Here is a 12395-nt window from a genome sequence, read left to right as displayed (position 1 = left end):
GTGTGGGCGCAAGTTTTGCATTTCTTGAGGTTGCAGGGGAAGGTGCTGGGATTGGAGGTTGGGTTGGTGGGGGGTGTGGACCTGACGAGGGAGTCACGGAGGGAGTGGTCTTTTCGGAACGCTGATAGGGGAGGGGAAGGAAACATATCACTGGTAGTGGGGTCCGTTTGGAGGTGGCGGAAATGACGGCGGATGATACGTTGTACACCCAACCAACCCAAAGTTGAAATTTTGAAAGTGTATTGTGAGTGGGTTGAGAGATAGATTTTTTCCATGGAGCAGATACAGTTGCAAATACTGTTGGGATGTGCATGGTGATGTGGGTGGTGAATAATACCGGGTGGTAAAGATTGATGTTCTAATCTGTGATCCACTTCTGTCCCTTTCTCCTTTTAGATATCCAGGAGCTGCAACTTGCCAGGATAGTGGAAGGAGACAGAAAGACAATGATGTAAAACTAGACCATTAGGCATTTTCCCATTCACTGTCCCCAACGCAGATATTGACTCTGTGCATGTCTTAGAGGTACGCATTGAGGCAGGAGCTGCACCTTGGAAGATACCTGGCTCATGTTGCCTGCAACCAGACAGGAGACAATGATAATGTGGGTGTCAGCTCACAGGAGAGTTCCTCTGCATTCAAATGAGGATTCAGATGAGTATTTTAATGGCTTCGTTAAAGGCTAATGGGTATAAACTCTAAAATGTTTGGTAGAATTGATAGTCTGCAGTCAACATGACAGAGCATGTTTCGGTCTGCACCAACTCGATACAGGGCCTTATGCAGAGCTCAGAGAATGACATTTTCAGCATGGAATTCACGACCAACCCAAACAACCATCTGTTCTGCCTGCCTCTTCACCCTGAGCTCTACATTCTCGTTTGCACTGACAGTCACCTCCCTGATGGAGGCCTCTTTTTCAGTCTTTGGAGTTCAAACTTTCCCTATGATCCTGACAATATAATCACATGCTTCAAAGAAAAATAATTGGGGGTTGTCGCAAATAAGCCTCCTCCACGCTATCTGAAAGTTCCCATATCTCATTGCTTCTGCTCAGCAGTTCTTTAGTATCCTGCCCCTGGTTGAGTGGAAGGAGGGATCCAGGACAAATATGATAGATAACCTTTACCATCCTCCAGGGATACAGAAACCAGATCCTCATCTTCAGCTGTTTGTACTCATAAAGCCTCTACTGTAGCTGTGTTGGGTTACTGCTATACCCAGAATCCGTAGTCAGTACTTCAAAGATCCACTGTGGGCTTTTCTGAACATCTGTATACCTTTCCACTATTTCACAATGGACATTACCACACAGATGCCCCATTACAAACCCCACCCGCTCACTTATCTTGAAGCCCTCAATGCGATAGCAGCTATCTGTCCTCATTCCTGTCTTCCAATTCCAGGATCATCAGGTAAATCCAATCATCCATCAAATCTGTTCAAAAGCTAGTGCTTCAAACCTGTTGGACTATAACCTGGTGTTGTGTGATTTTTAACTTTGTCCACCCCAGTCCAACACCGGCACCTTCAAATCACAAATTCCTACACGTCACCAAGTAGAATATCTAAATGAGGAGTTTCATTTTCTGCCTCTGTAATATCAAGGAATGCACATGGGGACCCTCTGCCTAGGGTTGATTCCCTCTTCCAATACTGAGCCTCCAATTATCCTGGAGTTATTTCAGACTTCTTCATGGACATTGTCATTTTCAACCACTCCATCATCAGCTTTACTTCTGTCAGATGCATTTCAACACCATCAGCCATGATTTAATACTTGTGCTGTGGAATCCTGCCAACTATACTAGAAATGTGATATGCAATTTGAATATATGAATGGCCCAAAGATCATGAAGCTGGGATTCTTTGTTCCACCAGCTTCAGGTCATTACAAATAAGAATGGAAATTTAGGATAAAAAAAATGGAACTATACAAAGTACATACAACCAAGTCTGTGGATTACATTGGACTGAGGAAATCTTTCTCTGTCTGTTGCCAGTGGAATAAAGAATCCATGCTTCATGATCTTTAGGCCTTCCACGTGTTCACATCTCATGTTACATTTCATTTACAACTTTGTGAAATCTATATGATATTTGCTGTTGCTTTATGTACATTTCACAGAAAGATTGTTAGTTAATGTGACAAATTAACAAGTTAGTAAATGTTGTGAAATAGGCAAATTGGTACAATCTGAAAAGGTCAAAACTCCACACAGTCCAATGGCAGGGGCTACACTGGGATTATCCCTAATGCTTCACTGCTGGAGGCCTCCATGCTCCAATGAGCAAGAGAGATTAATCTAGAATTGCTTTTGTCAGGTATCCAGGTTACGGATCCACCCAGATCCTATCAGTGAGACCCACAGCCACTTGGATGGCACTAATTCTGTCCCTAACTGAACAGATTGGTGGGGCACCTACATGTATGCTATATGCATCTACCCTCCTGAAACTTGGAGCACTTCACCTCCATTGGTGGACTGGCCTCCCATAGTGCACTAGGTTCTAATCCATGCTTGGCAGTAAGAATTTCTAATGTAGGGAGCCTGTACCTAGCTCTGCCCCCTTCCCACTATTTGCATTATATAGCAACAAAGAAGTTTCTGAAACAGTCCCTCTGTCAAAGTACACTGATATGCACTTGCCAGTTACAGCAGATGTCTGTGAGAAGTCCCAAGACAACTAAGGTTATCCTAAGGAAATACATTGCCTTTCACATACTGTGCTCAACATTGGTTAACATGATAATAGCAACATCCTTACACAATAGTGAGGTCAGGAATTAGCACTGGAACTGAGCCCAATACAAGCTTTACCACAAACGTTGTGATTAAAAAGGAACTGTATGAAAAGTGTTACATACAGATAAACCTACAATATTAAGTCAAAGTTTACCAATAAAGTAGGAATAGAAGAATAATGAATAGTTAGCTTTGTCAGGAAAAACACATTTGATTAAAGAGCGATAATATTTTCAATAATCTGACATGAAGGATTGCAGAGGCAAAAATATCGGTGTTATTCAAAATGCAGTTGTATGCTGTGATGAACAAGCTGTGGGCACCAGAGAACTCCGTTTCAGTGGACTAAGCTGTCTTTTCTTAACCCTGGAATTTCTTACCTATTCTGAAACATTGCTGTCATAAAAAATTCTGTGACAATTATATTGATTCATTACATAAAATGTATTATATAAAGGACTGGACACTAATAATTATATTCCCTTACCTGGTAGTTTTTCCCCAGGGAGGTATGTAGTCTTGTCAGTGTACACTGTCATAAAGTTGCTGCGTAGATCTTGTGGATGAGCACCGATGTGCTTTGGTTTCATGTCAGTACAAGCAGATGTACTTGCACCATGAGAGAATCCATTGGCAAAGGAAACCAGGCACAATATACCTAGCATCCAGACCAGCAGAACCATATGACTTCTTAACATTTTCAATAGAATCTATTCCAAAACAGCCAAAGATGCACGTTAAAGCGACATAAGCAAATGGATACATCAGACAGGGAGTCAGGTGTAGAAGTGATCAGGCAGCCCAATAGAAATACATACTTTTGTTTGGGATGGTTAATCTGGAGGAGATAGGTCAAATCTTCTACACTCCACCCTGCCTCACACACCCCTGTGACAGTATCGCATTACAGAAACAACTTTCTTTTACCTTACACCTACCTGTTTAACATTGAGAAGACAGCCACTAGTATGCGAGCTCTGTTGATTTTCCTCACCACCATCTGGGCTGTAATCTGTACATCAGATTGTCTCCTGATTTTTCTTTTCATTGTTTTTATTCCTAAATTCAAAATCAACCCCTTCCATTTAGAAACATTGACAGGGTAAATTGGCTTTGGGTACATTAGATTTGCTTCTGCATTTTGCGAGCAATGAGGTTGTTTCTCAGTTTAGAGGCTACTAATAATGTCCTGAGCCTTAGTTCCAGTTTATGTTCTGCCATGCTTTTGGTAGTAATGGGGGATGACCCTGGGGTTTGGAAGGATTGAGTTGGGGATCCTGAAGTGGAGTTGACAGGGATTAACAACACGAGGGCAATCCATTTCTTTGCAGAAGGGAAAGCTGGAAAATGCAGAACGAAGGATTCCGTATGAGATTTAAGACACCAACAAGTCTTTGCAGGTGGTCAAAGTGTCAAACGGTGTGAGTAAAGTATCCACAATACCACACCACAGTGACCACAACACCCGCCTCAGGCGACTGACTGTGTGGAGTTTGCACGTTCTCCCCGTGTCTGCGTGGGTTTCCTCCGGGTGCTCCGGTTTCCTCCCACAGTCCAAAGATGTGCAGGTCAGGTGAATTGGCCATGCTAAATTGCCTGTAGTGTTAGGTAAGGGGTAAATGTAGGGATATGGGTGGGTTGCGCTTCGGCGGGTCGGTGTGGACTTGTTGGGCCGAAGAGCCTGTTTCCACACTGTAATGTAATGTAATGTAAACCACCACGGCAATCTCTGCAAGACATGCCAAATCATCAGCATGGATATTACCATCACATCCACCACATACACGGCAGATATTCATGTGACTCAGCCAACGTTGTCTACCTCATATGCTGCAAGAAAGGATGCCCCGAGGCATGGTATATCGGTGAGACAATTCAGATACTACAGCAATGGATGAATGTACACCGTGAAACAATCAGACAGGATTGTTTCCTCCCAGTTGGGGAACAGTTCAGGTTCAAGGGCATTCAGGTAAGTGTCCTCCATGGCGGCCTTCAAAATACACAACTCAGAATCGCCAAGCAGAGACTGATAGCCATGTTCCGTATCCATGAAGATGGCCTCAACCATGATCCCGAGTTCATGTCGCTCTAGATGTAACCCTACCATACTTTTGGCTTTGTAAAATCTTTCTTACTGTTCTGTTTTAATATTTTCACCTGAGGAACAGTCACTGGACCCAAAACGTTAACTTTGATTTCTGTTCACAGATGCTGTCATACCTGCTGAGCTTTTCCAGCAACTTCAGTTTTTGTTTCTGAATCCGCAGTTCTTTCGATTTTTAAAAAATTAAGTATCACATTGATAACTTGTTGTGATCTCAATTAGCTGATTAGTTTTGGTTAGTACAGTTTTGGATTACTTGTTACTTTGGCGAGACCCTCATCATGCAACTCTTGTATCTATCAGTTTGTCTCTAGCGTCGTCCCTATTTTTGATTTTTTGTAATTATCTCTCTACCTTAATCAATCAGATCATAGGCCATCCCTTTACTTGCTATTCAGCCTGTTGACATACCACTCACACCATTTGTACTATCTTTTAGACACTCTTAATTACATGGACTTTCTTGTAATGATCTCTCCGCCTATAAATTTTGTGCCTATAAACTTCCCTCCACTTCACCTGATGAAGGAACAGCACTCCAAAAGCTTGCAATTTCAAACAAACAAAGCTGGTGTCGTGTGAATTCTGACTTTCTACATTAATAGGTTGCTTATTTGACATCCCCTACTACACAAGCAGAAATTTCATTCAATCTGGTATTATTTTGGGTCCCCATTCCACTCACTAGCTATCAAATCCATCCAACTCAGCAGTACATTTCTAAAGTTGAACCAAACTGTTCACAACAATATAGTTATATTTGAACTGAAATTAGTTTCCAACCACATATCTGCCTCACCACTAAGACTGCTTCTATTACCTCCACACTACCCTGTTCCAATGTACTCCTTTGCTGTGTATTTTAGCTGCCTTAACCTTAATTTTTCAACACTTTTCTGTCTCTCTGACTCCCTTTTCCCTCTTAAGGTACTCATTAACATCTACCTCTTATAGCTAAGCTTTGCTGCCTGCTCTAATATCGCCTGATATGGTTTGTTCTCAACTTTTGTCTTAAAGTTTCTATGATGCACCAAAGGCATTTTATTATGCAACAGGTACTGGATAATTATAAGTTTTTGCTGTTGTTTTTCTTGCATAACTGATCCAGGTCCTTCTTTAATAACAGCAAAGATTTTCACATTTCAGCCTGCTTTTATAAAAGTTTACTGTTAATCGCAGCAGAAATGAAAACCGATAGTCACCAGGCAGAGATTACATCACTGCTGCTGTTGTCTACAGAAACCTGAGATAATGATTTAGCCAAACTCTTGCCAGGAGTCGGTGCTTTGAAACAAATATCATTAGACTTTTAACAGGTAAAACATCCAAACTGCAAACTCTGGAGTTGTTCCATATAAAGTAAATATTGGTGTGTAAATTATATCCAAATTTGACTGTGAAATTGGTCATTGTCAGCATTAGAAACAGGCTGCCTCCTTTTATATCTGCCCAAAATCTCTTCTCTCGGTGATTTGATTAGAAATATACATTGGATGCGATCTAAAACAGATAGCTGTCTCACTTACTTAGTGCTACGACTGATAACCAATTTCACTGCCTTGTGTTTTATATACTTATTATTTAATCTAATTACTCTTCAACATTTTAATCCATTATATCAATCTGAAATTGTCACTAGACGTACTCTCCCTGCCCCCACCATTAGATCACATGCCATCCGTTAAAAGGAAGAAAGATCCGCCTAAGAACGGATGTGCAGTTAATCCACTAAAACAAGTAATACAGCCATATCATATAGTGTCTAAAGGGCTCCTCACAAAAATCCTGAACACTTACTTTATTAATATTTATGAAAGGTAAAGTGTAATCATTAAATAAACTGACCTTTGTAGGCATTTCCTTCCAAAACAAGCACTGTATTAGCCATATATAAAACATCAGGGCCTTCTGATCAAGGAAGCGCATCTCCAAAAGCTGTCTAACTCTTCCCTCTAATGGCAAGTGCAACAGCTGTTGCTTTAATAATAGTGAAATGTTTTGTGATGTCAGCCTCTTTCTTTAATCCCATTAGCTGCAAACAAAGTTTTCTATTTTACCCTCTCACACTCCCTGTCTAATCCGTGCTGTACAAACAGAAAGGAGCTGGTTTAATTTCTGGTCTCTGTGTCCATCCTGAAGACTCCAGTTTTCAGTTGTTTGATCTCATATTAAATGATTCAAATTCCCTTTACACAGTCTTCCAATTTAATCTGGTTCATGCTATTCAGTTAGCATCATGTCCATAATAATTGTTTCTCCACCAGGATAGCGAGACTCTGCTTAAAATGATACACATTCTCAAATGTTAACTAGCTATGAAAGAACTGTCCTTGCATTTACCAGTGAATAAATATTGTTTGAATTCACATATCTGAGTCTATCGCTTCTATTGCTTACTCAGAGAGCTCAACTTGAGAGGTTTTAGATAGAATTTGTCAAAAAAAAAACCCATGCTGTTAATTCCAAATACAGTCTAATCAATACGTTGGAATCAAAAGCTTCAATTACTATGCTGTTAATGGGAAAGTGCAGATGAGATTTTGAATCTAGAGCTAGGTGCATTTAACACAGTTTTCCTTACTTATCTTTTTCCTTCATTCCTTCCTATTCGCTATTCCATTTCTCATCCTACAGCAAGTGAAAGATTTTAATAGCATCCAATTTTTCTTCTTCCAGTTCAGTGCATAGGAGACGATATTGCTGTGAACTGTACTTACACATACATCCATCCGAGTATCAGCAGTGACTCTGTTTGCAATTCATTGCTGCCACAAGCATAAATTAAAGTAAATTTAGAAAATCAACAGAAATCTACCGGTTATCCATTTGTGCTGACATTTCATTACAGATGGTGACATTTTCAGCTGGAAAAGCTCTGGCTCGTTTAAGATGGTCATAAATGAATTAACAACATTATAACTTGGAAACTAAATAGCAGTGAACTTTGAAATCAGCAGATCTTGTCCCTTTTGCAAGCACTTGGTTCAGACTTATTTGCATTTTTTTACACACAGAACAAATTTTCTTTGCGAAGACTGCAAGAGATAAATGGCAATTGAGCAAAGACTTCTGATGTCACACTCTTTCATGTCTGAAGCATGATTTGGAAGAGAACATGAGGAAGCCTTTTACAATCATATAATTAGACATGAAATAATGAATGGCCTGGGCTGAATTTACAGATCTATACGCAGCTTTGTTCAAAGGGATACAGGACAAGTATAAATTGCTGTCACTCATGCCTGAAATAAACAGCTCACACATCAGCAACCATTCCATGACAATGCAGATTAAAAGTCTTTTCAGTTTTCTTGCTTTATGAAAATTGGATGATGCATTGCCAGACATTTTGGGTTTATATGCTTAAGATATCAGAATGGAACAGATATTTGATGAGTAGGTAGGTAAAGTGCTGTTCCAGCAATAAAGTTTCAACTTATGAAAATTGGATAATGTATTGCCAGACATTTTGGGTTTATATGCTTAAGATATCAGAATGGAACAGATATTTGATGAGTAGGTAGGTAAATAATTAGCCATAGTCCACAAAGGAGCATTGGTGTCTCTCCCCATTAGAGAGAGACCACTGGTTATACACAGCTTGAGGCACACCACTCCAACTCTATTTGGTGAGGTGAGAAAGTAGGGCCTCTGTGAACTAGGATAGTTAGTACAATGATTGAACTTGTGCTATAATGTCATTCTGTATCACACACTAAGCAACTGAGGTAACTAGCCCCTGGTGTTTAAGATGTAAAATTATAACAAAACACGAACAGTTTAATACTTGGGAGATATATGTATAAATAAATGGGCATTAATTATAAAAGGTAACACCAGAGAAATGATAAATAATTATTAGGAAATACAGAACATATGGTCATCCAACATTCTGCTGCATGTGTCTTAACTTACAAGAAAGCTCCATTCCCCAACAGCCCAATGCTTACAGATTTACATTGGCTTCCAATCAAGCAATATAGAGTCATGGAGGTGTACAGCATGGAAACAGACCCTTCGGTCCAACCCGTCCAAGCACCCGGCCATATCCCTCCAAACCCTTCCTATTCATATACCCATCCAAATGCCTTTTAAATGTTGCAATTGTACCAGCCTCCACCACTTCCTCTGGCAGCTCATTTCCATACACGTAACACCGTGTGTGTGAAAACGTTGCCCCTTAGGTCTCTTTTATATCTTTTCCCCTCTCACCTTAAACCTATGCCCTCTAGTTCTGGACTCCTGACCCCAGGGAAAAGACTTTGCCTATTTACCCTATCCATGCCCCTCATGATTTTATAAACCTCTATAAGGTCACCCCTCAGCCTCTGACACTCCAGGGAAAATAGCCCCAGCCTGTTCAGCCTCTCCCTATAGCTCAAATCCTCCAACCCTGGCAACATCCTTGTAAATCTATCTTAATTTTGAAATTCTCATTCTAGTTTTCAAATTCCTATGACATTTCTCCTCCCTATTTTTCTAATCACGTATAGCTCCACGAGTCTTTATGAGTGATTTCATGGTAACGTCATTAGATTAGTAATGCAGAAATCCATGCTAATATTCCACTATAAGAGATTGTGAAATTTGAATTCAACAAAAATTTTGAATTGGAAGTCTAGGCCTAAAAGTGTCCACATGTTCATTGGTGTAAAGATCCATCTGGGATTAGAGAAGGAAATCCATCATCCTTATCTGGTATGGCCGACAAGCAACTACAGAGCAAAAGTAATGTGGTTGATCCTTCATTGTCCCTTAAGCAATAAATGCTGCCATAGCCAGCGTCACACTCATTCTCTGAATGAATTTTTTAAAGTATGCACTCCATTAATTTTGGTTATTTGTGCTTCACAATTATAATTCCTCCACCACTGATGGTCTCTTGCTCATGCTCTAAAATACTCTCCCTAAGAACCTACACATACTTCGATAACCAAGCTTTCCTTTATCTGGCCTAATATTTCCTTTTATGATTCAGTGTCGTATTTTGTTCTATATACTACTGTGAAGCATCTTAGATGTGACATTACTTTCACATTACACTTTATGAATGTAAGTTGTTGTTAGACTGCACAAAACAGGCCATCTAGCCCAAGAGATCAATGGCAGTGTTTGTACTCCAAACAAGCCTCTCATTATACCATCTCACCCAAACACTATATTGTTTTGTCCCATCCCTCATACACCCTACCTAGTTTCTCCTTAAACATATGCAAGCTAATTACTCCAACCATGTGATAACAAGTCACAGATTCTGACCACTGTGAGCAACGACATTTCTTCTGAATTTTTGTATGGATTTACTTGTAATTATGTTAACTTATAGCTCTGAGTTCTGATCTCCAAGTTATAATTACCAAGATGGCCATGTCTTTCTCCACTTCTAATACTCCATGGATCACAACTTTTTTTCCCTCTCTTATTTTACCCATTTCCAGAAACTGCCAATTATATGCTTTCTCTATATTAGACTTAAAATAAAAGTCCCATCAACTAGGTTTATTAAATAAACTCAAAATTATTCATTTACTATAAAACAGAACTTACACAACGAAGATGCAAAACTGTTTGCAATACTTAGCTGGTAATATGGAAATATAAATGGTTACCCTCTAGATAACTCCAAACATTCACAGAAATAAAATGGAAAAAAAAGATTTCCCTCTGCAAAGATTCACCTTTGGAAAAACATGCAGATGGGTGTCACCAAATAAAGGCAGTTGCCTTTGGGATCTTGGTCACAGCTTGCTCAGGAAACAGTATAGAGAGGTCACTCTTCAAGAGGGTAATCGGTTTTCACACTGAATTTATCAGAACGTTCCGCCAAAGTCAGGAGACATGAGCTGAGCAGATCGATTCAGATTCCCCCAAATGAAAATCCAAACAATTTTTCAAAACTCCCAAAACAAACAATCCTCAAACTAAACAGCCTTAGAACCAAAACATTAAAAAAATTAAGCATTTTTCTTGATGCAGAACATTGAGGACCAGCAACTGTTTGGAAATAACAGACAAAAGCAAAATACTGCAGATGCTAGTGATCTGAAATAAAAGCCGAAAGTGTTAGAGAAACTCAATAGATCTGGAAGCCCGTGTGGAGAGAAAAACAGAGTTAACATTTCAAATCCAATTACTCTTTGGTTGCAAACAAGAGTCATTGGTCTCTAAACATTAACTCTATTTCACACATGCTGCCAAATCTGCTGAGTTTCTCTAGCACTTTCTTGTTTTTATTAATAAGCCATTTCTTGGAAACAGCATGGTTCCAAATAATAAAAACAAGTCTTGACGTCTTTTCATTGGCCTTTTGTGTACGATCTTAAATTATGGAGACAAGGAGATTGCAGCTGGAAACTTTTATTGTTGACAGGATGTGAATGCCGCTGGCTAGACCAGCATTTATTGTCAACCCATAGCTGTCCAGAGGGAGGTCAAGAGTCAACCATGGACTTGGAGTCACATGTAGACTAGACCAGACAAGGAAAGCAGGATTTCCTTCTCTAAAGGGTGTTAGTGAAGCAGATGGCTTTTTATGACATTTGATAGCGTTTACATGTTCACCATAGGACTAGGTTTTTATTCAAGGATATTCAAAGAAATGTAACCTTTCAAAAGGATGGGCAGGAAGGAAAGGTGGTGGGTCACTTTATTAGTATGAGACAGAATAAGTAAAAGGGAAGGAAAAAGAGCTTAGACTAGATGATGTAGTACCCATAATGCTGAGGTAAGAGTACAAGGTAGAAAGACACTGGTTGGTGTAATGAATGGGTAGCTATTCTGGAGGACAGAGAATAAATCATGAAATAAGTAGGGATGTGACAAAAGCAATCTTTCTGTAGATTGTAAAAATCAAATTGACAAACGTAGCCATGAGGAAGAATTCATAAACTATTTGGGATCATTATTTGGAACAATATGTTATGGATCCAAGAATCAGACAATTCTGATAATGAGGCACATCTCAGTGTAAAATACCCCCAATGGAACAGTGACTGGTAGAATTTATTATTCAGTTTGAGAGTGAGATACAGCTGTTGGAAAAAACAAAGCTAAACTTAAATAAGGGTAAATTACATAAGCATGACAGCTGGAGTGATCTGGAAAAGATGTTTGGCAGAAAATACAATTGACGATCAATAGACACTTAAGAAAATAATTTGTGACTCACAGCAAAGATATATCCCGGTGAGTAAGGAGGAATCTAGGAAGAAAATGAATCAACCATGATTACCCATGGAAATTAAGGATATCATTCCAGACATTAGGTCACACTCCAGTGACTCCTGATACAACTGTGCAAGTACATATCGCCTGCCAATGCCGTTTACTAAAACCTTGGCATTCATTTTACTGTCTGGTAGCAAAATCATACCTTTTGTTCAACGAGAGAGTTTGGGTGGCTTCTGTATATATTTACTTGCTTCCTTTGAGGAATAAGGAGTTACTTTTACTCTTGCCAAGATTTCCCTATAATCCTCAGGTCTCTTGTTTACTTTCCCTTCACTCACAGCAGTGTTCACACTTCATCTCATAGCTTCAGT

The 12395-nt window shown here is 39.5% G+C and overlaps 1 protein-coding gene across 2 annotated transcripts in view; it reads right to left on the bottom strand.

Moving 5' to 3' along the window:
• LOC122554375 (reelin domain-containing protein 1-like) overlaps positions 1 to 6949 on the bottom strand; it is a 58096-nt gene extending 51147 nt beyond the window's left edge. The window contains exons 1-2 of one of the 2 annotated variants that reach the window (XM_043699297.1): positions 6700 to 6949; positions 3235 to 3457 (exon numbers count right to left, since the gene is read on the bottom strand). In XM_043699297.1, the coding sequence (XP_043555232.1) occupies positions 3235 to 3457; positions 6700 to 6780 (304 nt within the window). In that variant the 5' untranslated portion in view covers positions 6781 to 6949. The remainder of the gene's footprint in view (positions 1 to 3234; positions 3458 to 6699) is intronic. The other variant, XM_043699287.1, reaches the window with a different exon arrangement.
• Between the last annotated feature and the right edge of the window lie 5446 nt (positions 6950 to 12395).

The sequence above is a fragment of the Chiloscyllium plagiosum genome, chromosome 1, assembly GCF_004010195.1.
Source record: "Chiloscyllium plagiosum isolate BGI_BamShark_2017 chromosome 1, ASM401019v2, whole genome shotgun sequence".
Lineage (NCBI taxonomy): Eukaryota > Metazoa > Chordata > Chondrichthyes > Orectolobiformes > Hemiscylliidae > Chiloscyllium > Chiloscyllium plagiosum.
Note: the sequence above shows the minus strand (reverse complement) of the source record. Positions and strands in the feature narration are given on the sequence as shown.